Consider the following 22,125-nt stretch of genomic DNA (forward strand, 5'->3'; position numbering starts at 1 on the left):
CCCCCCCCCCCCCCCCCCACATTTATTATTTCCAAATATTGCGGCTTCCAATTATGGTCTGACTTTCATTCTGTTATTTTGCGTCTTTTTGTGTAAAAAAAGGAGGTGCGTACTTGATGGGTGATCACAGCTTAATTAAAGATGGGCAAATCACTCCACATCTTGACTGCTCCCAATATAGGAGAAGTAGGTTTCCGTCTTTTAAACTCGGATCGGAATTAGCTTTGATTCATTTAACTCAAATATGTTAAATTTTTCAGCCAGAATTATTATTGAAGTGGGAAATAATTTCGAAAATAGAATGGATGAGATAAAAACAGCCTTGAAACTTTAAATTTTCAATAGAATAGCTTGTTTTCTGCATCGGTGCATGTTCTTTTTTTCAATTCCAGGGAGTTTTACCCGCTCACCCACGATGTCAGTTTTTTAACAGCTCAAAACTGCGCAAAACTTCTCTTGTTTCTGTTTAGTTTTTATGACTCTTACTGTTGTTAAGTCCTCATAATACACTAAACCAGGTTATTATTGCCTTAGTTTTCATTAAGACCTTGGTATTTTTATATTAAGTCTTTTAAAATTTTGAATTGTATTTCACCTTTTTTTACTCAGATTGGAGATGGTCGTTACTATTTCCTTAGATAAATCTGATGGAAGTGGGTCATCGTTAGGTTTGGATGAATTGAGACAAATTTTGGCTCAGGGAAATCAGGGACACATTCTGTCTCTTCTGGATTCAGGAAGTTCTCACGATGTTGAGAGACTTGTTTCGCAGCTTAACGTATTGAACGCCTCTTGCATTGGTGGTGGGTTGGCTGGTTATATTGAAAGAGCCAGGAAATTGCTTAAAGAATCAAAGGAGGGAATTAATCCGAGAGAAGGATGTTATCCAGAAGTTCCTGATACAGTTGAGTTGAAAGTGGGATCTGAAGGTTTTAAGGAATATGAGAAACTTGGATTCAACGAACTTAAAGGTGTTGCATTTGTACTGGTTGCGGGTGGTCTTGGAGAAAGACTTTCTTTTGAAGGAATAAAGATTTCCATTAAGCTTTCTGTTCCCTCGAATATCACGTTCTTTGAACTCTATGCAAGTTATATATTGGACTATGAAAGTAGAGTTTTGCACGAATTTGGTGTAAAAGTTGAAATTCCGCTTATTATTATGACTTCTGACGATACAGATGCCAAAACAAGGGAGTTTCTACAAGAGAACAATAACTTCGGATTGAAGGATGATCAAATATTCTTGATGAAACAACTAAAGGTTCCTGCACTTATGGATTCAGATGCGAGAATAGCGCTTGACCCACGAGACAGTTGTAAGATATTAACTAAGCCCCATGGCCATGGTGATGTACATAGTCTTTTACATGCTTCTGGATTGCTTTCCAAGTTAAAAAGCCGTGGGATTAGGTATTTGGTGTTCATACAGGATACAAATGCTTTAGTTTTTAATTCTGTTCTTCCGGCACTTGGGGTTACATCTAGTCATGATTACAAAATGAATAGTTTAACAATCCCGAGGGTACCTTGTGAACCAGTCGGAGCTCTTTGCAGATTGGTTCTTCCAAACGGTTCAAAAGTGACAGTTAACACGGAATATAACCAATTGGATCCTTTATTAAAGAGTTCGGGGTTAGGTTCTGATTTCGCCGACGAAAAGACTGGTTATTCACCTTTTCCAGGAAATTCCAACGTATTGTTTATTGAATTGGATAATTACATTGAAACATTAAATAGAACAGGTGGAGTTGTACCTGAATTTGTAAACCCAAAATATGTGGATTCTTCTAAGACTGCTTTTAAGAGTCCAACTAGATTGGAATGTATGATGCAAGACATTCCATTATTATTCTCTGATGGTACAAAAGTTGGTTGTGTTCAAATGGAGAGATGGGCCACCTTTTCGCCATGTAAGAACAGTTTGGCTGAAGGAAGAGCTAAAGTGAAGGCTGGAGTTGCTACTGATACTGCCTCAACTACAGAGAGCGAGTATTACGCTTCGAATTCACAGTATGTTCGTCTTGCTTGTATTGAAAATGGAGTTGCATGTGAAATTGAAGAGAGCGGAAAAAACCCAGTTTCAGGTAAGGAAGACCCTAATTCACTGATTTGTCCGGAAATGATTTTTGGAATTCCAGTTCGTGTTGGAGCAATGTTAGTGATACATCCTTCATTTGCCTCTAGATTCTCCGATCTTCTTTCTAGAATCAAAGAGGGTCCAGTCTTCATTTCAAAGAGTTCTTATGTTCATATTGAGGGTGACGTTGAAATTCATGGTAAATTCTCTGTTGATGGTTCTGTTAGGATTATTGCGAGGAAAGGATCGAAAATAATAATTAAGAATTTGGTTGTGAGCAACAAAGGAACCATTAGGTACCCAATTGCTGAAGAAGACTTATCTTCTTCTACAAATAATCAAAAAATAAGGGGATATGGTATAAAACATGAGGAAGTCAGAGATATTATCTCCGAAGAAGGTATCACCATTGTTCAAGATTAACTGTGATTTACATTTTTGATACTATTTACCCTATGCTTATCCTTATTTAAGATTGAAGCTTTGATTATTTAGCTTTAGCGGTTTTCCAAATTTTGTTAGGTTTGTTTATAGTATGTATGCATTGAAAAGAATTCACATAATTTTCATTTGTACCCTTTATATTTTTTTTCAATTTCTATTCTAAGGTGGATATTGCCTAATATGAGCGATTTACCACTTTTTTGTTAATCTTTAGTCACGCTCTTATCTGTCTCAGCCTCTCCTTTTTCCACATGAATTTATGACCATATGGATTCCCACACAACTTAATATTGTGTGCATCCTGTTACATGCATGTGCAAAGTCACTGCTTTGACGGCATTCAATGTATGCATGACAACTTTGTCATGTATCTCTACGTGCGAAGTGTGCGGGGCCTCTAGGGGTTAGGCGGTATATTTTATTAAATGCAAATTACCACTAGGGCGGATTTTTCGGCAATGCTAACAGAACAGAGAATTGAAAAAGAGATCAATAAAGGAGAGTATATATGAGTAAATAAGTATATGTATATATATTTACTTGATTATATCTAAGCTTGTGTATATTGCATGCATATTAGTGTATCTTTTATACAAGCATACATACAATTATGAGAAACGCGTACAACTGAGAAAACATTTGTACATATATAGCTTTATATCAGGATAAAAAAAAAGGGCTTAAGGAGATGGTGCTAATATATTTTGAGTGTGTGTGTGATAAAACAAAACCGGGTCAGTCGGTATATATATTGGGGAATCATTGTAGGTTCGGGAGTTGGAAAATTAATACAAAACAGCCAAAAGAAGTTCAAGATTCAAATAGTGTGGAAACAGAAGAATGTATCCCAGTAAAGCTCATTACAGACAAAGTGTCATATCCTGTCTGGAGGACAAGTGGCGATATTAGAATAAGGGGTTCGTGCTTACTGGAATATAAGTTTGTTATTAGAAGCGATAGTGACATTAACGACGAAAATATATATTGGGAGCCGATAACAGGTAATAGATACTTGTATTTGGATGAGCATTTTCCTGAATACAAGTACATAGTTTGTTGTAATTGGGGAGACATAAATAACAGCAGTGTTCGCTTTGAGCAGCATTACACGGAAAGAGAGGAGTGTTACGAAGTCAGATTGAACAATGTGAAAGAAAACAAAATGGGAGATTTGTCAATGGAGAAAAAGGTAGTAACAAAAAAGGACATTGAATTAATTTGTGGTGATGGAAGTTCCAAAAATAACAATGGGAGTGAGGTAGGTTTAGACAGGCCGAAAACACCTCCATTTGTACTAAGCAGAACAGGTTCAAGATTACGTTTGTTGTTGGACAGATATAGATTTATATTAAGTACTAAGGGAGATATAAATGACTTTTACACATTAGAAAAAACAATAGGAAGAGGAACCTGGGGGGAAGTTAAAGTGGCTATTCAGAAAGGAACAGGTATAAAAAGAGCAGCTAAGAAAATACCAAAGTATTTTGTGGAAGACGTCGAAAGATTTAGACAAGAAATAGAAATAATGAAATCACTTGATCATCCGAATATAATTCGTTTGTATGAGACGTTTGAGGACAATACAGATATATATCTTGTTATGGAGTTATGCACAGGAGGCGAGTTATTCGAAAGAGTTGTACGTCAAAGAGTGTTTAGGGAAAGTGATGCAGCTAGAATAATGAAAGACGTATTTAATGCAATAGCGTATTGTCACAGATTGAATGTGGCACATAGGGATTTAAAGCCGGAGAACTTTCTTTTTTTAACTAGTGATCCAGATTCACCATTGAAGCTTATAGACTTTGGGTTAGCAGCTAGGTTTGAACCAGGGCGCATGATGCGGACGAAAGTAGGTACTCCTTACTACGTTAGTCCGCAGGTATTAGAAGGGTTGTATGGACCTGAATGTGACGAGTGGTCTGCAGGAGTCATGATGTATGTATTGTTGTGTGGCTATCCTCCCTTTAGTGCCCCCACAGATTCAGAAGTTATGATTAAAATAAAAGAAGGAACATTTACTTTTCCAGAGAAAGATTGGATAAACGTTTCTCCCCAGGCTGAATCACTCATAAGAAAGCTACTAACAAGATCACCGAAACAAAGGATAAAGTCAACGGAGGCCCTTGAACATGAGTGGTTTGAGAAACAGCTTTCATCTTCTCCAAGAAATCTTTTGCTAAACAACGTGGTTTCTAACTTTAGAAGATTCCAAAGTTTATCTCGGCTTAAAAAAATAGCATTGACACTCATTGCTCAAAACATAGATGAAAGAGATATTTTGGACCTTCACGATATGTTTATTGAACTAGACACGAGTAAGGACGGCTTTTTAAGTAGAAATGAAATCATTGAAGGTATTAACAGAAGTGGATGCAGTCCTTCACTTGGTATTGAGGGATTACTGGGCGAAATAGATCCAGAAGGGACCGATGTAATATCTTACACTGATTTTATTGCTGCTTGTATTCAAGAAAGACAATTGTCTCATGAAAATGCTTGTAAAGCCGCATTTAAAGTATTTGATATCGACGGAGATGGGTATATAAGTAGTAAGGAGTTAATAAAAGTTATTTCTCTTACAAGCAAAGTTGAGAAAACAGAGGAAGAACTTGCTTTAGAATTAAGTGAATTTATGAGTACGGGAGATTTGGATAAAGACGGTACAATTAATTTCAATGAATTTTGTCAAGTTATGAGACGAGTACCTTCAAAGTTACTTTTGGGTGAGGCATCTGACGATACACTAAACATGATGAAAAGGTGCTCTTCAAGGACAAACATTAGTTTTTTGCAAAATAATGATAATTAAATAAACGAATAGCTATTGCTTGTTGATATTGTTCGTATTTATATATATAAGGGACACTGGGACAAATTGGCTGTGCTCAAGTGTAATTAAAAATACAGTTTTATCAGCAGAACTTAAATTAGTCCCAATATCTGACGAACCAAAAAAAGGCAAATTTACAGGTTTATTCAAAACTACTTTCTTTGTTCCCTTTTGCAAAATCACTTTAAGATCACGTATTTGATTGCTTTTTACTATCATCTACAACTCTTATTTTTTTAATAATTCTGTACCCTGAATTAAGTACAAGGAACCAGTTCTCCGTTTTCTCCACTTGTTTTTACTGAAGCCTCCCCAATATTGTCTTCCTCTTCGGAGCAATAGTCGTTCGGGCATATAGATACTGACTTTGTTACATTACACGTCTTATATATTCCAACAAGCTTGTCTGCAACCTCAAACATATGGTTTCTAAGAGAAACAACGATAAATTGGGCGTTCTTAGTTTTTTCTTTGATAAAAGTGGCTATAATGCTCACATTCCTGAAATCCAGAGCAGCATCGACTTCGTCCATAAAGTAGAGAGGAGAAGGTCTAAATTGATGCAAGGCAAAAACAAGTGCCAAAGAACTCAGTGTTTTCTCCCCTCCAGAGAGGTTAGTTATTGGTCTCCAGCTCTTCTTTGGGGGTCTTACAGAAAACATTATACCGTCTGAAAATGGATCCATGCTGTCTATAAGCTCTAGTTCTGCATCTCCTCCCAAGGTTATCATCTGATAAATCTCTTTTAATTTTGAAGCTATTACTTTAAATCCTGCCATAAAATCTGAGTACCTGTTCTGCTTCACTGAATCCAATTGCTTTCTGCATTCGTCCCTGGCAGACGTCGCTTCCTCCACTTCTTGGCTTCTTTTATTGTGTTGCTGAAGCTGAGATGAATATTGAGAGAAGATCTCTTGTGAAGGTCTAAAGTTCCTTGCACTTGCTTTAATTCCTCCACCAGCTGAAGAGAACTGCTCACATATGGCCTGTAGTTGTGTCTCGATCGAGTCAATTTGAGACTTTATCTTGGAAATACTTCTCCCTCTTAGCAAAATATCGTATTCAGGATCAGTTACGTCTCTTTTAAGGAATTTAACCACAAGGTTCTCAAATTCATTATCTTTTCCATTTTCGTGGTTATCTGCTTCTGTGTTGTCTAAGCAGCCATTTTGTTCTTGCTTTCCGCCATTCACTTCCATTGATTCATTGTTTTTATCATTTTCAGGTATTAATGGAATAGATTCCGCCTCCTCTCTTATTTTTTGAATCTTTTTTTGAATCGTTTTAAGACTACCTTGTTCTAACTCTGCTATTTTAGTATTTATACTATTAATATTATTTTGGATCTCGATATCTTTCAACTCTATTTCCTCTATTCCCTTCTCTATTTCTTCCGATTTTGTTTGAAACGAACTGTATTCACCCATAAATGATTCTAATTCAGTTTCCAATTCCTTCTTCCTTCCCATTAATTTTAACGCTACTTCTTCGATTGAAACCAATTCTGATTCAGTTTTCTTAATAGATTCTTCTAACGAGGCACATTTTTTTTCGAACTGTTCCAAAGACTCTATTGCCTTTAGCTTTTTTTTCTCAGAAAGACTTATATCAATTTGGATCTTGTTTATATCTGCCTCCAAGCCGTTTAGTGTTTCAGTCAATTCCTCAATCTTTTCAACTCTTCTTTTCATTTCCGGCCCTCCTATGTCCTTCATAACATTTCCCAGCTCCTCAACCCTCTTCTTTTTTAACTTCATTGATTCCTCACAGTCCTCTATTTTACCCTTCATAACAGAAATCTCTGATTCCAATTTTGAAATAGCTTTGGCATCTGCTTTCATCGTTTCTTCTGTTGCCTTGACACTAGAAAGTGATTCTTCCAGCTCTGATTTTAATAATTCAAGCGATTTTTCCAAAGAAGACAACTCTAGTTCTATTTTTTCCAAGGATAAACTCAAGTCGCCGATCTCATTTTTGATTGATGAGATCAATTCCTCAACGCTCTTTAACTCTGTTTTGAGCTTATTTGTTTTTTCCTGGCAACTCGCATATTCTGATTCTAATCTACTCAAATCCTCAGCTGTATGAATGGAACTTGTCTTTCCAGTGTTCCGCTTCGTACCCTGCTTCCTGGATACAGACACAGAAGACCCTCCCCCTGTCATTGTCCCACTTGTATCTATAAGCTCGCCTCCCAAAGTGACAACTCTCCATCTTTGCTTTCCGTTATATGAAACATTAGTTGCGGTTTCAAGATTGTCCACAACCAAAGTGTCTCTGACAGCAAAGTACCAGGCTATTTTAAACCTGTCTTCCTTCACTTTTATCAAGTCAAAAAGTCTTTTTGAGTTTGGTGGAATAGTTAATGCCTTGTCTATTCCTTGTTTGAGGGAGCTTGAAAGTTTGTCTAATATTATGCATGAAACTCTTCCAATTCCAGAATTTCTCACATATTCAACCACTTCTTGAGCATCTTCTGTGGTTTGTACCACAATGTTCTCAAGCTGAGGGGTCGAAGAGTACAAGGCTACCTCATATTTTTCCTCTATAAGTCCTAAATCACCCAGTTTTCCATATATACCACTATTCTTTTTCGAAGAAAAGTAACCCATTACTAACTCAGCTATTGCCTGCTTTCCTGTCTTTTTTTTTGACTCTGAAACTGTTTTGCTTGTGCCTATCTGGGAGGTATAGATACTTGCTTCCTCCAATTCAGCCTTTTTTGCCCCTAGAGCTTTATTGCTTTCATTAAAATCAGCTAAAATTTTCTCAGATGTTTTAATATTCTCGTTTAGGATGAACTTTTTTCCCTCTATAGTCTTCAGGATATCAGCTTTTTCCTTTTTTAAAGTAGCTAGTTTCTTCTTGGATTCTTCTAAATGCTCTTTCCCCTTAAACCCACTCTCGCTCTGTCTAGTCTGTTTTTGCTTGAGAAGCTCCAACTCAACAGAAAGCATATCGTGTGACCGTTGGAATTCTAATAGTTTTTTCTGAAGAGGAACTAATTCTCGTTCTGCCAAATCCTTCTTTTTTCTGGTCTCTTCAATACTATCTTTTAAGCTTTTCTGAAGTTCCTCAAGCTTTTCTTGTGCTTCCTCAAGATCTTTGGAAACCTTTGGAACAAGTTTCTGTTTCCCACGAACTTCATCTTCTAATTTAACGATTTTGTTCTCCAACTCAGGTATAAGCCTCTTCTCAGATCCGAAAGAGTCTTCTTGTTTAGCGAGTCTTTTTTTAGAGTTCTTTAGAATCGCTCTTAGCTCCTCATCTCTTAATACTATTTTTTTAAATTCGTTCTCATTCTGCTCCAACTCTCGCTTTAAAGATTTGACCTTAAATCCAACATCCTTATTTTCTTTTTCAAGCTCAGATTTCTCTCGCTCTAGTTCTTTTTTCTTTGTCGCCAAGTTCTCTTTTGTATTTGTTAATCCAACTAATTCCTCCTTCAGCACATTGACTTGGCTCATAGTGAGCTTCTGCTCCTCCATGTGAAAGAGTAGTCTCGAAAAATAAAGTTCCTTTTCCAATGTGAAAAACTCTATCGCAACATTGTAGGGACCTTTTAAACAGTTTAATTCGTTCTCTGATATTTTCAATCTGTTTAGTTTTTCCTGACGCAACTCATTTAACTGCTCAAGCTCCTCAGAATACTTTTTAATCTCAGGAACGTAACTACTAGTTCCTATTATATCCTCTATGTACTCCAACAAACCATCTTCATTTGAATTTGTAGCCTTTGGTTTCATTTGAGCGATAGATTCAACTTCTCCTTGCAGAATCAAAAACCTATTGTGCTCCAGATCTGTTCCTTTACTTGTCAATAGCTTGGTCACTTCCATGTACGAAGATACTTTATTATTTATGTAATATTTTGTTTGATCACTGCCAGCTAACACCTCCCTCTTTATTATGATCTCAGAATTGGGAACAGTGTAATATTCATTCACTTTATCGGGTATATCTGTAATTTCCTTGAAGTGAACAGAAACACTTGCCTTCTCATTATTTGGGTACAATTTTGAATTGTGAATCAACTCGGAAACTTTGTTTAATCTCATGTGCTTAGCTTTTTTTCCAAAAACAAACAACATTGCATCTATCACGTTACTTTTTCCGCTTCCATTGGGGCCAACTATAGATGTAAATGATTTGTGAAACGGGCCTATCGTCTTTTTACCACCATAAGACTTGAAATTCTCCAACTCTATTTTGTGTATCATCAATCGTGGTTTCCCACTTTCTCCCCCAGAAGGGAGATTGCTATTGACATTTTCAACCTTCCCCATGTAACAAATCACATAACACAGTGCTGAATTCCTTTGTTCTTATTCACTTCTGCGATTCACTCAATTTATCTACTCTTTTCTTAAATGTTATAGTTTAAAAGTAATGCTGAATAAACAACATAATTTGTGGGTATATTTCAGCGGCAAATAGATGCGAACAGTAACTAAGGTGGAAATAGGGTAAACAAAGATTTTCGTTTGACTTAAAAACTAAAATTTTCCCAGTTTTAGGGGTTAGTCATAGAATACAGAAAAAAGGGGACTAAAAAGTTATTATAGACTGATTGAAGGAGGCCTATTGTAAAATGTGCTTGGCTTTGCTTTTGTTACTTTTAAATAGATCTGCAACTAATTAGTTTATTCGCTTATCCATTACACAAGGTACTTGACATTAAAGTACGATTTTAAAGTGTAAACTTGGAGGAAAACAAAAGTGAATGAGACTATAAGTTCTAAAACACTCCAAAAAGTGGCCCTTTTTCTTGAGGACTCTATGATGTCCATTTGGTATCTCTTTCTAGTAAGCGAGTATCTTTGCTTCTCCGAGGCAATAACCACTCTCTCATAAAGAATTTTCATAGAATCTAAAAGTTTCTTTGATTCTTGATTGCTCATAAGGTTATTTAGGTTGGATGTATTAGACATGCTCTTGATGCTGAAGTTTACCGTTTGTTCAATAGAATTTAGTAGGTTTTTGAAACAGAGAGAATACTCAGAATTGTTTTGCACATCGAAGCTGAAATCTCCAGTATTCTTAATTTGATCTAACACTTTAGTCCCATCCTCAACTTTAGAAAGAAAGACCCTCACGCTTTCGTATTCCGAATCAATCTCATAGGAACCCAAGACCCGATCTCCCTTATCAGTTTTAAAGAATATGCATTCGTTTGCCCCAGGAATCAAAATGAAGTAGAGGGCTTCCACATTTGCTGATAAATTTGCTAAAACAAGTGCAATAAGTAGTAAAAAAGCGTTCTGTATATGGTTTTCCCTTTTCATATTTAGAGAATTCAACAACCTTTATTGATGTTCAAAAACAATTATGGAAGCCAGCATTTGAAATCTGGAACTGCTTCAAAAGATAATGGATAATAATTCTAAAACAACGAAGATGTTTCTTTCGTTTCCTTTTTCCTAAATCTACTTTGTTTTCCCTTTCACACAAATCATCATGGGAAAGAACGTGGTACGAGCCCGTTTATCAATCTCATACAGAGCCACTAGTTGGCGCCACAAGTGCTCCAAAAGACAGGCGCTGCCAATTGTAACACTGGTATTTTCATTCATAGGTATTGTTGGCGGCAACTTAAGCATTAACAGGCGTCAAATTCTCGAGACGTAGATCAAGGAGTTAATTTAAGGTTTTAACCGAGCACGAGTTAAAAGGGGCTTTTTTGATATTACCTATAAGTTTGTATATATAAGTGAGTAACTAAAATTAGAGGGAAATGGTAAGTTTTTTGTGGTTGTTCGTCTCTGGATGATCAATCTAAGTTTAATCTCTTGACTTTTTTCTCACTATTTGCAGGTTAACATTCCAAAAGTAAGAAACACCTACTGTAAAGGCTCTAATTGCCGCAAACATACACCTCACAAGGTTTCTCAATATAAGAGAGGAAAGGAGTCGTCTACTGCTCAAGGTAGAAGACGTTACGACCAAAAGCAAAAGGGATATGGTGGTCAAACGAAGCCGAAGCTGAGGAAGACAGCCAAGACCACAAAAAAGATTGTGCTGAGGTTGGAGTGTACGAAGTGCAAGCAGAGACGTTTCTTGGCAATAAAGAGATGCAAGCACTTCCAATTAGGAGCTGACAAGAAGAGAAAGGGAGGGCCCGTGTACTAAACGAGCGGTCCGTCGGTGCTCTATAAGAGAAGTGATAGGAAAAGTTTAAGACTTTTGAGTTTTCAGAACTTAAACTTCTAGTTACTAGTAACTAATCATACTAAGTCCTCTTTTCTTTCTAGACTAATTATGCTCTTCTGTTTTATTGAATACACAGTCTGCGAGATCCCCTTGGGGGATCCGGTCATTTGGAGGCGGAGCGGAGATCTGGGACGCCATACACAAGATGAAGCGTCTTTCGAGACATTACATTCACCGCGACCATCGTCCTTTTAGTGATTAGTGTATGGACAGTAACGATAGTGACCACTTCCACGTATCTGAAACTTTGAATAAATGGCCAAAAAGGGAAAGAAAAAAAGTCGCAGTTAATCAATAGTAATACTTTAAAGTTAAATTGTCGTTTAAAAGATTGGTCCCTATTTGGTTTATATCACCCATTTCCAATTACATTAAGACCAAAGGGAGGAGTGAATTTATGCGGACTTGAGGATACCGCAAGTGTAATTGGACACAGTGAAGTTGGTGATATTCTTGAATGATCTTTAAGAGTTCACCATAGCCCCTCCGAGTGCAGGGAAGCACTTTTCATCAAAATTGATAGCCTTTTCGTGAACAACTTTAGAGTTCTTAGTGGACATTCTATCAGAATGATCACTGCTAGTAGTAGTATTTGAGTTAGAAGAGCTATTGTTCAATATTTCATTAATAAGGTTCTTAGCAATAGTACATTGTTCTCTAGTACCTCTAAGTACAACACGATTGGAATTTCTTGGAATATCAACGGACTCGCAACTTGACTTGCTTATTATCTCATTCAAAACACTACCCTTTGATCCAATTACAAGCCCCATCTTCCCATTTGGAATGTGAACTATCTCCTCGGTTTCATTCGGAGAATTTTCTAAGGTGTTCTTGTTAAACTCAACAAACTTCTCTCTAAGTTCTAAAACATCATTTTTAGGTCCAAGAATTGAGATGCTACTCTTTCTGTCGCCAGAAATGACCTGGACATTGGGATAATCAGAAGTAATTTTTCTAAGGTGAGAACGCTGATTGCCAGTAAATAGTTTCTCAAATGTACGACTATCAATATCGATCACCTCCAAGTAAGCTTCTTTATTGATAATATCATCAATCATCTTTTCCGCATTGGCCTTGGCCTCTTCTGAACCCATGATTTCAAGTACAACACTCTTATTATCTTGTTTCTTCTGAGTAGAGATTTCAACCGATGTCATCTTCTCAATCTCTTCTCGCCTCGCATGATTCAATATTCTAAGTTGTTCTTTGTTGATGGTTTTGGCCATCGATACATATTGGGCTCTCTCAAAGAGACCCAGAAGAATAGGTTTTGTCTTTTTAATCTCTGTGGCTGGTCCGACCAAGACCACGGAAGATCCAATTCTTATAACACCCATTTTGTTTGAGTCCCTGATCCTCGAAAATTCATCAATAACACTCCTTGAGACCTTTAGGCTGCCTTGATCTTCTGGCGAAGAATCTTTTCCTTGCGGACTGAAAAGCTTCCTGATAACCTTGTTGTCGACATTGATGTTCTCAACCGCAAATGTCTTAATTAACTTAGTAAGCTTTCCCTTCGCTAACTCGCAATTATCATGCTTGCCAAATATTAGTATCTTGCTATCTGGTTGGGACTCAGAAATCGAACTCAAGCTCGTCATCTCCCTTGACTTGCTCCCGAATTGAATTCTAATGCTTGTTTCTGTCTCTTTTTCTATAGCTCTAACTGTCGGAAGGAAGTTGAACTGTAATGCTTTGGCTATGATTAGTGAGAGACTTATAGAGACAGTGTTGTTTGAAATACCAGAGTTGTTGTTTATAATTTCAACAACCTTCTTTGTGGAATCCGGAGAACCAGAAACAGATATGGAGTTATCTGTTCTAGTTATTATAACCGAAAGTTCCTCTTGGAGAGATTTCAAATTTATATTCGAGTTCATAGAATACAGTTTCTTGATTACCCTTGGATCAAGACTTACAGTTTCATGAGAACTTAAATCCAATCTCTTAATGCTACTCCAACAATCCTCTATATCCTGAGGTCTGCCCGTAATTTGAACAGAATTTCCTGCTCCCTTTTCGACCAAAGCTCCGTGCTTTTTCTCCAAATTTTTTGCCATTTTTACACCTGAACCAAATAAAGCATCGATCAAATTTCCCCTGTTATTTGGCAGTTCAAAGCTCTTGGATTCAATGGACTCGCTACTTATCGTATTATCATGCTTCAAATTCCTGACTCTATTAACCAAACGCTTTTGCTTGTTGTTGTCTTGGGCCACTTGCAAGAGAGATTTGTTGACTTCCATTTTCTTCTCTATCTTTGCTCTAAGTTCATTACATTGATTCTGGAAGTTCCTATAGTTTTCGTATAGAGAAGCAACCACCAACAACTCTTTCAAATGCATTTGGAACTCCTTGTCAAACTCCTCACCCTGTTGTTCAGATGCGATCTCAAAATCCTTGAGCTGTTCACAAATGGTGGAGACTGTAAGGTGTTTTGGAGGCTTTTTTAAATTGGACGACTCTTCTGTAAGCATCGAAGTTATATCACTCAACAACTCACTCATCACTCTATCTTGTTCTCCCTTTCTATTAGACACTTCCTCTATAGGGAGTGTTGAAAGATCAACCAGCGATCTTAAACGAGAGTTGGCCTTTGAAAGGAAATCTGATCTTCTCTTAGACTGTGGATCTTCTGGTAACATCTCCTCAATCTCTTTTTTTGCAAGGGGTTTCCTTGCTACATTTTTGTTACCAGTCTGTTTCGATTGATCCGTGTCCATATTCTTCTTCTTGAGTCTCCTCTTAAGATTTTTCTTCTGTGTTACCGAAAGACCCGAGAAATCAACTACATTCTGAGCTTCAATAACCTCTTCAATCTCCTTTGGACTTACTGCATCTATCTTTTCCTTTCCTTTAAACTCTGTTCCTACACGATTGTTCGAGGTTTTTTGTTTCCCCTTACCTGAGGAACTCTTATTTTGACTTGGCCTCTTTTTCGTCATTTTGTGGTTTGTCCCTATGTCTATATTTAATAATAATGTATAAGCTATACAATTAAATAGTTTTAATATTGAGATATATGTGAATATTGTTTTCTCCTTTAGGTCACTTTAAATAAAAGAAACAACTTATCCAATTTACAAAATTCTAGTACAAAGTAACAAATGTATAAGTGTTGGTTATTTATCCACCTTATAACTTGATTTTATACCACCTAATTAAAATTAAAATCTATGTGTTAGTCTACTGAATAGTTAAACCCTTATATCTTCTTATTTGTGCTCTATATCTATGGTTCTATATACATATGTACATATATATATGTATATACATATATATATATATATATATACATTTACATATATATGTGCATATATATATATATATATATATATATATATATATATATTTACACTTGCGTCCTATATCCCTGTAACTTCTTAGCTCCACTCCTAACTCAATCACCTCTCACTATATTTGTTCCAGAAAATAATTTAAAAAAGTCGCAGACTTTTGGTCAAATCCTTTACTGTTCTACCTCTGCCACTCCTTTAACCCCTCACTCCTATTTAAGCTCACAAGAAGTCGTGTAAGCGCAAAACCTAGAAATTATAAGCTTATCTACAGCAGTATCCTTAACTTTATGTCTACTTATTCGAGTTAGTCAAACTATTTTTTAAATGTATCCTAAGTGGGGTAATGTTTTGGCGGTTCACTTCTCTGTATCAGTTTGCTTTTGTAATAAGTATTTGCACCATATTATAAAGTACCAGTGTGAGACAAAAAGACAGTTTCCCGCCACAAATATCCTCGAATTCTCGTATCATATTGATGAATTAAATTATTAATTCGTTATTTGCAGGCGTTTGCTGCTATATTCACTGTTGTTCGTACACCCTGTATTAAATTTGCGTTGTCTGTGTTAAAAAACCATTTCCCTGATCACAAACACGTTTATCCCTTTGAAAATAAATTTTTCTTCCGCTTCCCTTATATTTATTTTATCTTCTGTTTTCTTTATAATTAATTAATTCATTTATTTGCAGGATTCTTTCTCGCCTTTTTTTTCAACCTTTATTGCAGAAAAGTCCGCGGTTTCTCGGTGGGAATGGCTGTTAGGAGGAGGCGATCTACTGTTTGGGATTGGTTGGCCTAGTTTCGCTATTTTGATTTTTAGAGTAAGTACTTAGATCATACTGTATTAGGGTACATGTTTAGTTCAATTTATTCTGCTTTTTCAAGGGTAGGAACCGCAATCTGTAATGTTGGTGTGATTAAGACTTTTTGTAATGGAAATAGGAATATTTGTAAGAAGAAAATAGTTTTTGTAGGAGGGGGGTGGGGATTTATTAGTATGTCTTCTAAACTTGATTTGTCATCATGTGAAGTTAGTGTAATAGAGCAGAATGATTTATATAATTTCACTCCATTAATTACCCAAATAGTTTCGAATAGGATTCCCAAAGAAGTCTGTGAGATACCGTTTTCTGAATTAACCGACAAAGGAAAAAGGGGAAAAATAAGATTTATCAAGGGGAAAGCCGTTGGAGTTGATAAGGATAGAAAGGAGGTAATTTATTTGGATTTGAAAAATGAGGGTGAGTCTGTAGAAAAGAGAGTTTCTTATGATTACCTAGTTTTCAACATTGGAAGTGATAATTGCGACTATGTTCCTGGAGTCAAGGAGAACGCACTATTTATAAGAACAGTTTCAGACGCTCTTAAGTTGAGAGAGATCATTATTGGGAATATTAAGGACGTGACAAAGAGATATAATTCAATGAATAAGGAAGAAAAAACAACAAAACTTACGTTTGTGGTTTCTGGAGGAGGGCCAACAGGAGTTGAATTATCCGGTGCATTTTCGGAAATAGTGCATGATTTTACCTCAAGAAAGGAGTTCAGGCACTTAATACCTTTAATATCAATTATTGTTTTACAAAAAGAAGGTAGACTTATACCATGTATGGACGAAAAAGCATCTGAGTACGTCAAAAACATACTTGAAACAAAAGCCAAAGTCAAAGTTATGTTAGAAACTGAACTTGTTAGTGTTTCCAAGACTGAGATTATAGTAAGGAGAAGGAACAAAGAGGAGATTATTCCATGTGGTTTGCTTGTTTGGGCCTCTGGAACCTCTCCACGTCCTTTAACAATGAAAATATGCGAGAGTATTCAGGAACAAAAAGAGAAAATTATTAGTGGGAAGGGAGAAGCAATTTTAGTTAACGAGAGGCTTCAGGTATACGGGATTCCAAATTCTTTTTCTTTAGGGGACTGTACACTGATTGTTCCAACTAAACTTTCAGATAAATTTGAAGAAATATATACTAGAGCTTTGGAATCGTTAAGAAAACCAAGCATTTCATTTCTCAAAGAGGACAAAACATTAAATGATGATTTCCCACAGTTGTTAAACATATATGAAATTCAAGACATAGATAAGAACAAAGTTTTAAGTAAAGAAGAGTTTAAGAGCCTTTTAGAAAGGTTGGATGTTATGTATCAGTCTCCTCCTCCGGCATCACAAACTGCGTCTCAACAAGGTAAATATTTGTCAAATGTCCTGAACAATTCTTCTTTGGAGGATAGTAATAAAAAGTTTCCTGTATTTAAATACAAATGGTTTGGAATGCTCAGCTATATATTTAATGACTATATTATTATTTATAACCCAAAATTAACTATCTCAGGAGGATACCACACTCTCCTTTTTTGGAGATTCCTTTATGCTCTATTAGTTCCATCTTTAAACTCTAAGCTTATTCTTGCAAGTACATGGACGACAAAACTTTTATCACCTTTCATATTCGGAAGAGATGAAACGATTTATTCAATTAATTAATAGATATTATTAGTGTTATACCGGGTTCCCATTTTGTTCTTTTATTTTTCACTGTCTTAAGAAGGAATTCCTTTTTATTCACCCCTCCTGGAGTCTAGCGATTTTCACTGTTTGTAGTCGAAGATGTTTAATAAATTCAGATCTTATCTTAAACTTTCAAGAACAATGGCGTCTTGTAGACATTTAAGTACAAACAATTGGAGAGTAACCTGATGAGATCGAAGCATTAATTGTAACTATGAGCGAGGTTATATCAATGAAAACAAAATGGATTATCGTTTAACTAGTAATTTCATACTGAAAATATCACTAAACAGCCTCGAAACAGCTAATTACATCTAGACAAACAGATTCTTCTGCGGATCTGCAGGCAATTTTAACCAAACAACCGAGTTCTAAGTTGTTAACAATAATAGCAGTGCAAAGAAAAGGAGTTGTCGAAAAGTATATTCCAGAAAAAAGAAGTGTGTGATTAGTAGCTTCAGGAAGAACCTTTTCTGATCCTTCGCAGGGAGCTGCATTTACAAGAGAAAGAAGACCATTCACTGCAGCGGAGATTGTTTTGTAAGAGAATGAAAACTTTGCTATATGTTCAACTCCACTAGTTTCAAGGATTCCCCATGTATTTTTAAATTCACCGTGCCTCATAGTGTTTGGAAGAATGCAATCGCTGTGCGAAATTGTAAGAGGATCTATAGTGAAAACGTCATTGTATCCAACTGGGTCATTTTCTTCGCAGTAAATATAGTCCAATCTACATGGAATAACACTTGATATGTTTGGAAAACGACTTTCTGTTGTATTTTCAAGTAATACAATAATAAAATCCGTTTTTGAAGACTCAAGTATTTGTATTGGAACACTACCTAATATAGAAAATCCACCAATGTTCGAACCAAATTCAACATTTACCCCTTTCAATGTCACGTTGTTAAGAGTATTTGAAACCTGAAATTCAAGAGCAACATACTTTCCGTCCTCGAAAAAGTGCTTCCTAACATGAACAAAGTATTCAGACTCATTTTCTGTAAGTGGAATGCATGTAGACACAAACAAGTGTTTCCCAATTTTTTCTAGAGGAACAATACTTGAAATTCGTTCAAGAATGGCTGAAATCGAAGATTTAACTTTAAAATCACCAAAATCTGCTGCTGCCAAAGAAGAATCTTCAAATACAGAACCCATCTGGCTTCCGCATCCTGCCGTAGATGAAATCCCGAATCCGGAAAGACTTTCCATAGATTGGGAGTCGGGATCGATTTTAAAGGTTGAATCATAGTTGGAACCATGTTCAGGTGTAATTTGCGGCAAGTTATCCAAATCAACAAGTTTGTCCGGATCGCTTTGAACAATTTCTTTGAGATATGTGTGCAGTCCATTTATTTTATCTAAATCTTTTACTAATATGCATTCATCAAAAAGCTCATCCAAAGAGGGGAAGGTATCTTGAGAACCGTCATCCCCAGAAGAATCAGCATTCGTCGATTTCTCGTCAATGATTCTAGAGTAGATGTTAGTTCTATCTCTAACTTCATCATCATTATCTATGGAGCAAACTTGTAGAAGCGTTTTTATGTCTCTACTTATGCTTTCACAATTAAGAGCAATCCTCACAAGGGAGTCAACACTTGCGGCTCTAACAGCAGAACTTTCGAGTATAAGTCTGTTATATATATATCTGACATATCTAGATGGGTTAGTGGCCCTTGGAATATTTTTCCCCAAAAATCCAAGAATTCTTATAATTATCACAGGATATTCACAATCCTCAATTGTTTCACAAATGTGATACAAAATATTTTCCAATATGCTCGGAATTTCGTCTGATATTTCAAACAGGGTATCTATAACATGTGACTTAAATTCCAGACTTCCTTCCTCTCTAAGATTGGTAGAGAGGAAAGATAGTATGCTTTTGTGTCTATTTGGATATTTTAAAATGAGGTTCTTTGATGCTTTTACAATGTCTTTCTTTCCACTGTCGCTTATATCACTTATAAATGTCGGTATCTGTTTAACAAATTTGTCCAAATTGTTTTCTTGAGCTATTTTAAGGAGTATAGTCAAGACCAATGTTGCGACAACTCTATTAGAGTCGTTTAGTAGAGGTTCAAGTTCGTGTTGACATTTAAATACTATATTAGGATTCACATCTGCCAGTGTATTTAATATTCTAGCGGCAGAAAATCGTGCAACTGGAGTAGTGGAATTCAAAAGCATCTGGAGGGAATTAGTCATTTGATTAGTATCTATGAAACCGATGGCTCTATGATCTTGTTGTTCATGCAAATACTTTAGAATATCTGTTATACCAATAGCCGCTTCTAATGAAACTATTTCGTTTCTGCTTCTAAGCATAGTGTGAAAAATATCTATGATCCAGGTCAAATCTTCAGGCAACTCCTGGTTCCTCATTAACATGAATAAACTTTTCACCTGTCTTAACATCAAACAGTCACTATAAGGAGATTTTATTGGGAGTTTACAGAGCATTTCAGTTATTTTTTGTGTTGCTAAACGATCATTATTTCTTAATTCCAATAGAAGAATGATTGCATGGTACTGAACCATGCCGTCTCTAGCCTGTATACACTCGCTAATTTCATTCAACCATCTCCTTGGAATATCTGCATGACCTCTTAAGGCCAAATTGTATCCGCAAATTAAAGCACTACTAGCAACAAAAGAATTTTTATCTACTATCGCAGATTTCAAATATCTTTCTATTTGTCCAATCATCGTTCCGTCTGCCATCTTGCTTATTACCCTTAGGGAATTTGCTCTGTAACAATCATTGTTACTATTCATATCCTTTATTAACGAACTTATAACTACAAAAGCCTCACTCTCGCTTACTTTTAAACTCTTTATTGCCAAATATACCAGTCTCCTTAGTTCCTGGTTATTAGATTGGAACAATCTTGTTATTCCAAAAAAAAGGTCAGACCATTCCTGATCGGTTAACTTCTCCCCACTGTTTATCATGTTTAGTATCTTAGTTAAAACGTCGCAACATTTTTTGGAGTTCAGTGGTGCTTCACTAAAGCATCTTGTTTCTTGTAAAATTGAACTTTTATCCCCCGAAAACGGGTTCATTATAATTCCTTTATCATCACTCTTTAAATCCATATCCTTTTTTTCTTTTTTCGCCTTGCAACAAGTTTATATCGCTATTAGTATAAAAGTTTATTTATTCGAGGTATTGGGAAGAGCAAAACTCTTTACACATTAATCCCTTTTGCGTTCCTTATCTCTCAATTTATTTGCCTCTTTATATATTCGTACTAATTCCCTTAAGATTTCTACCTTGAGTCTGTAAATAACAATTAAGATATATTACCACCACTAATATAATGCCTGCACAATTTAATTAAAATAGCAGTTTACCGCCAAAAATCTTTTTTCCCTTAACTGGAGAGTTTTGCTTTAATACGAAAAATTTGTACGCGTTTTTATTTTTAGTTTTGCATCATTTCAATTTTGTTTAAAGCAATTTGATATCTGTTTGCACAAAGACAAACTTTCTGAGCCTTTTACATGTACTAGTTAGTTAAAACCTCTCCCCACTCGCTTCATTTTCACCTATGTGGATTATGAAAAAAGTTACTTTTTGAAACCAAACTTAAATTACTTAATAAAGATATTATTCTTGAAATATTTCATTTTCTTCTGTTGCTTGCGTCTCTTTTAATATGAAATTCTCTATTTTCATTAATAGGTTACTTTGAGTATAAAAGGTGCTTGCCGCCAAAGCCCACATTTGTTAGTGTTGGTTACCTGGTTATTTAAAGAAATCAAGTAAAAGGGACTTGAAAGACATGGATTGGGACTCTGCAAGATTGTCAGAGTTTATTAACACAAGAAACTCCTTGAGAGGTCGTGTTTTTTCAAACCTCGAGTGGGATATTGATCACTTGCTTGTAAACGAAACTGTAAGTTCTGAATAGAGCGTTAGAGGCAAGAGTAAATAAGGTGGAAATAAAGTGGCAAGGCCATGTTTACCACCAATATGTTGTTTTGATCGCTTTTGTTGTCTCTATTCTTCAACTCTTTACAAGTTATGTTTACCAATTAACTGCTTGTTATTTAAATGACCCAGCTCCTTCCCTGTGTGATGGTTTCTAACCAAAAGGAATGTGCATTTATGAACAGTGAGAATAGAATTAAGGATGTTAATGATGTAGGTGAATATTAACTGATAATCAGTTGTTTTCCTTCTGAAGTTGTAACTTTCTGCGTAATTTAAATTATTAATTCAGATTTTTGCAGGGGAAAAACTAAAATTGCCTACTTGGCTTGCAATGGAGTTGCAACATAGAGGGTTTGTTGAAATAAATACTCCCGATTTCTTATCATCAAAGATGTCAGATGCGCTTAAAACAGACCCATACAGTATAGATTTGAATATAGTCACTCCTTATTTTTTTCAAATCAGTGTTATATTGTCAAATATCTTCCAAGATGACTCTTTTCTCAGCATATTGCTCGATTCATTTAGAAGTCGTTTGGAGAAACTGTTTCTCATTACACTTTGCATCCACACTCCAAACTCAATAGGTTACTCAAAGCTAAATAACGACCACACAAGGGCATTTTTGAAGTCACTAACTTGCATTGAGAAGAAAATACTAGAAGACTCTTCAAAGAGATACATACAACATTACAATAGCTACTTCTGTAAAAGAAGGAATTTAGAATAACTAAGTTACACAGGTCAACGATGCAATAAATAAATAAATTAGTCCAATTTAGTTTAAAAAAAGGGAATTG

At 35.8% G+C, this 22,125-nt stretch overlaps 9 protein-coding genes across 9 annotated transcripts; 5 read left to right on the top strand and 4 right to left on the bottom strand.

Annotated features, from left to right (window-relative positions):
- Nucleotides 1-616: 616 nt before the first annotated feature.
- FG386_003670 (uncharacterized protein) lies at nt 617-2,500 on the top strand (the record flags this gene model as incomplete). The annotated part of the gene is made up of 1 exon (XM_067343104.1): nt 617-2,500. One exon carries the CDS (start codon nt 617-619, stop codon nt 2,498-2,500), a length of 1,884 nt encoding a protein of 627 aa, XP_067198712.1.
- Nucleotides 2,501-3,209: 709 nt separating this feature from the next.
- FG386_003587 (calmodulin-domain protein kinase 2) lies at nt 3,210-5,333 on the top strand (the record flags this gene model as incomplete). The annotated part of the gene is made up of 1 exon (XM_067343021.1): nt 3,210-5,333. One exon carries the CDS (start codon nt 3,210-3,212, stop codon nt 5,331-5,333), a length of 2,124 nt encoding a protein of 707 aa, XP_067198629.1.
- A 278-nt stretch (nt 5,334-5,611) lies between these two features.
- FG386_003588 (stable maintenance of chromosomes protein) lies at nt 5,612-9,640 on the bottom strand (the record flags this gene model as incomplete). The annotated part of the gene is made up of 1 exon (XM_067343022.1): nt 5,612-9,640. The coding sequence occupies one exon, from the start codon at nt 9,638-9,640 to the stop codon at nt 5,612-5,614; it is 4,029 nt and encodes a 1,342-aa protein (XP_067198630.1).
- Nucleotides 9,641-10,012: 372 nt separating this feature from the next.
- FG386_003589 (P24 like gold domain proteinhypothetical protein transmembrane region near C-terminus) lies at nt 10,013-10,639 on the bottom strand (the record flags this gene model as incomplete). The annotated part of the gene is made up of 1 exon (XM_067343023.1): nt 10,013-10,639. One exon carries the CDS (start codon nt 10,637-10,639, stop codon nt 10,013-10,015), a length of 627 nt encoding a protein of 208 aa, XP_067198631.1.
- A 449-nt stretch (nt 10,640-11,088) lies between these two features.
- Nucleotides 11,089-11,483, top strand: FG386_003590 (60S ribosomal protein L44; the record flags this gene model as incomplete). Its single annotated transcript, XM_067343024.1, has 2 exons — nt 11,089-11,091; nt 11,169-11,483. The coding sequence occupies 2 exons, from the start codon at nt 11,089-11,091 to the stop codon at nt 11,481-11,483; spliced, it is 318 nt and encodes a 105-aa protein (XP_067198632.1).
- A 545-nt stretch (nt 11,484-12,028) lies between these two features.
- Nucleotides 12,029-14,512, bottom strand: FG386_003591 (KH domain; the record flags this gene model as incomplete). Its single annotated transcript, XM_067343025.1, has 1 exon — nt 12,029-14,512. The coding sequence occupies one exon, from the start codon at nt 14,510-14,512 to the stop codon at nt 12,029-12,031; it is 2,484 nt and encodes an 827-aa protein (XP_067198633.1).
- Nucleotides 14,513-15,720: 1,208 nt separating this feature from the next.
- On the top strand, nt 15,721-17,355 carry FG386_003592 (mitochondrial NADH dehydrogenase; the record flags this gene model as incomplete). Its single annotated transcript, XM_067343026.1, has 1 exon — nt 15,721-17,355. One exon carries the CDS (start codon nt 15,721-15,723, stop codon nt 17,353-17,355), a length of 1,635 nt encoding a protein of 544 aa, XP_067198634.1.
- A 309-nt stretch (nt 17,356-17,664) lies between these two features.
- On the bottom strand, nt 17,665-20,484 carry FG386_003593 (coatomer SEC21 gamma subunit like (beta adaptin); the record flags this gene model as incomplete). The annotated part of the gene is made up of 1 exon (XM_067343027.1): nt 17,665-20,484. The coding sequence occupies one exon, from the start codon at nt 20,482-20,484 to the stop codon at nt 17,665-17,667; it is 2,820 nt and encodes a 939-aa protein (XP_067198635.1).
- A 985-nt stretch (nt 20,485-21,469) lies between these two features.
- FG386_003594 (uncharacterized protein) lies at nt 21,470-22,055 on the top strand (the record flags this gene model as incomplete). The annotated part of the gene is made up of 2 exons (XM_067343028.1): nt 21,470-21,535; nt 21,615-22,055. The coding sequence occupies 2 exons, from the start codon at nt 21,470-21,472 to the stop codon at nt 22,053-22,055; spliced, it is 507 nt and encodes a 168-aa protein (XP_067198636.1).
- Nucleotides 22,056-22,125: the final 70 nt, after the last annotated feature.

The sequence above is a fragment of the Cryptosporidium ryanae genome (assembly GCF_009792415.1).
Source record: "Cryptosporidium ryanae isolate 45019 chromosome Unknown contig_9, whole genome shotgun sequence".
Lineage (NCBI taxonomy): Eukaryota > Apicomplexa > Conoidasida > Eucoccidiorida > Cryptosporidiidae > Cryptosporidium > Cryptosporidium ryanae.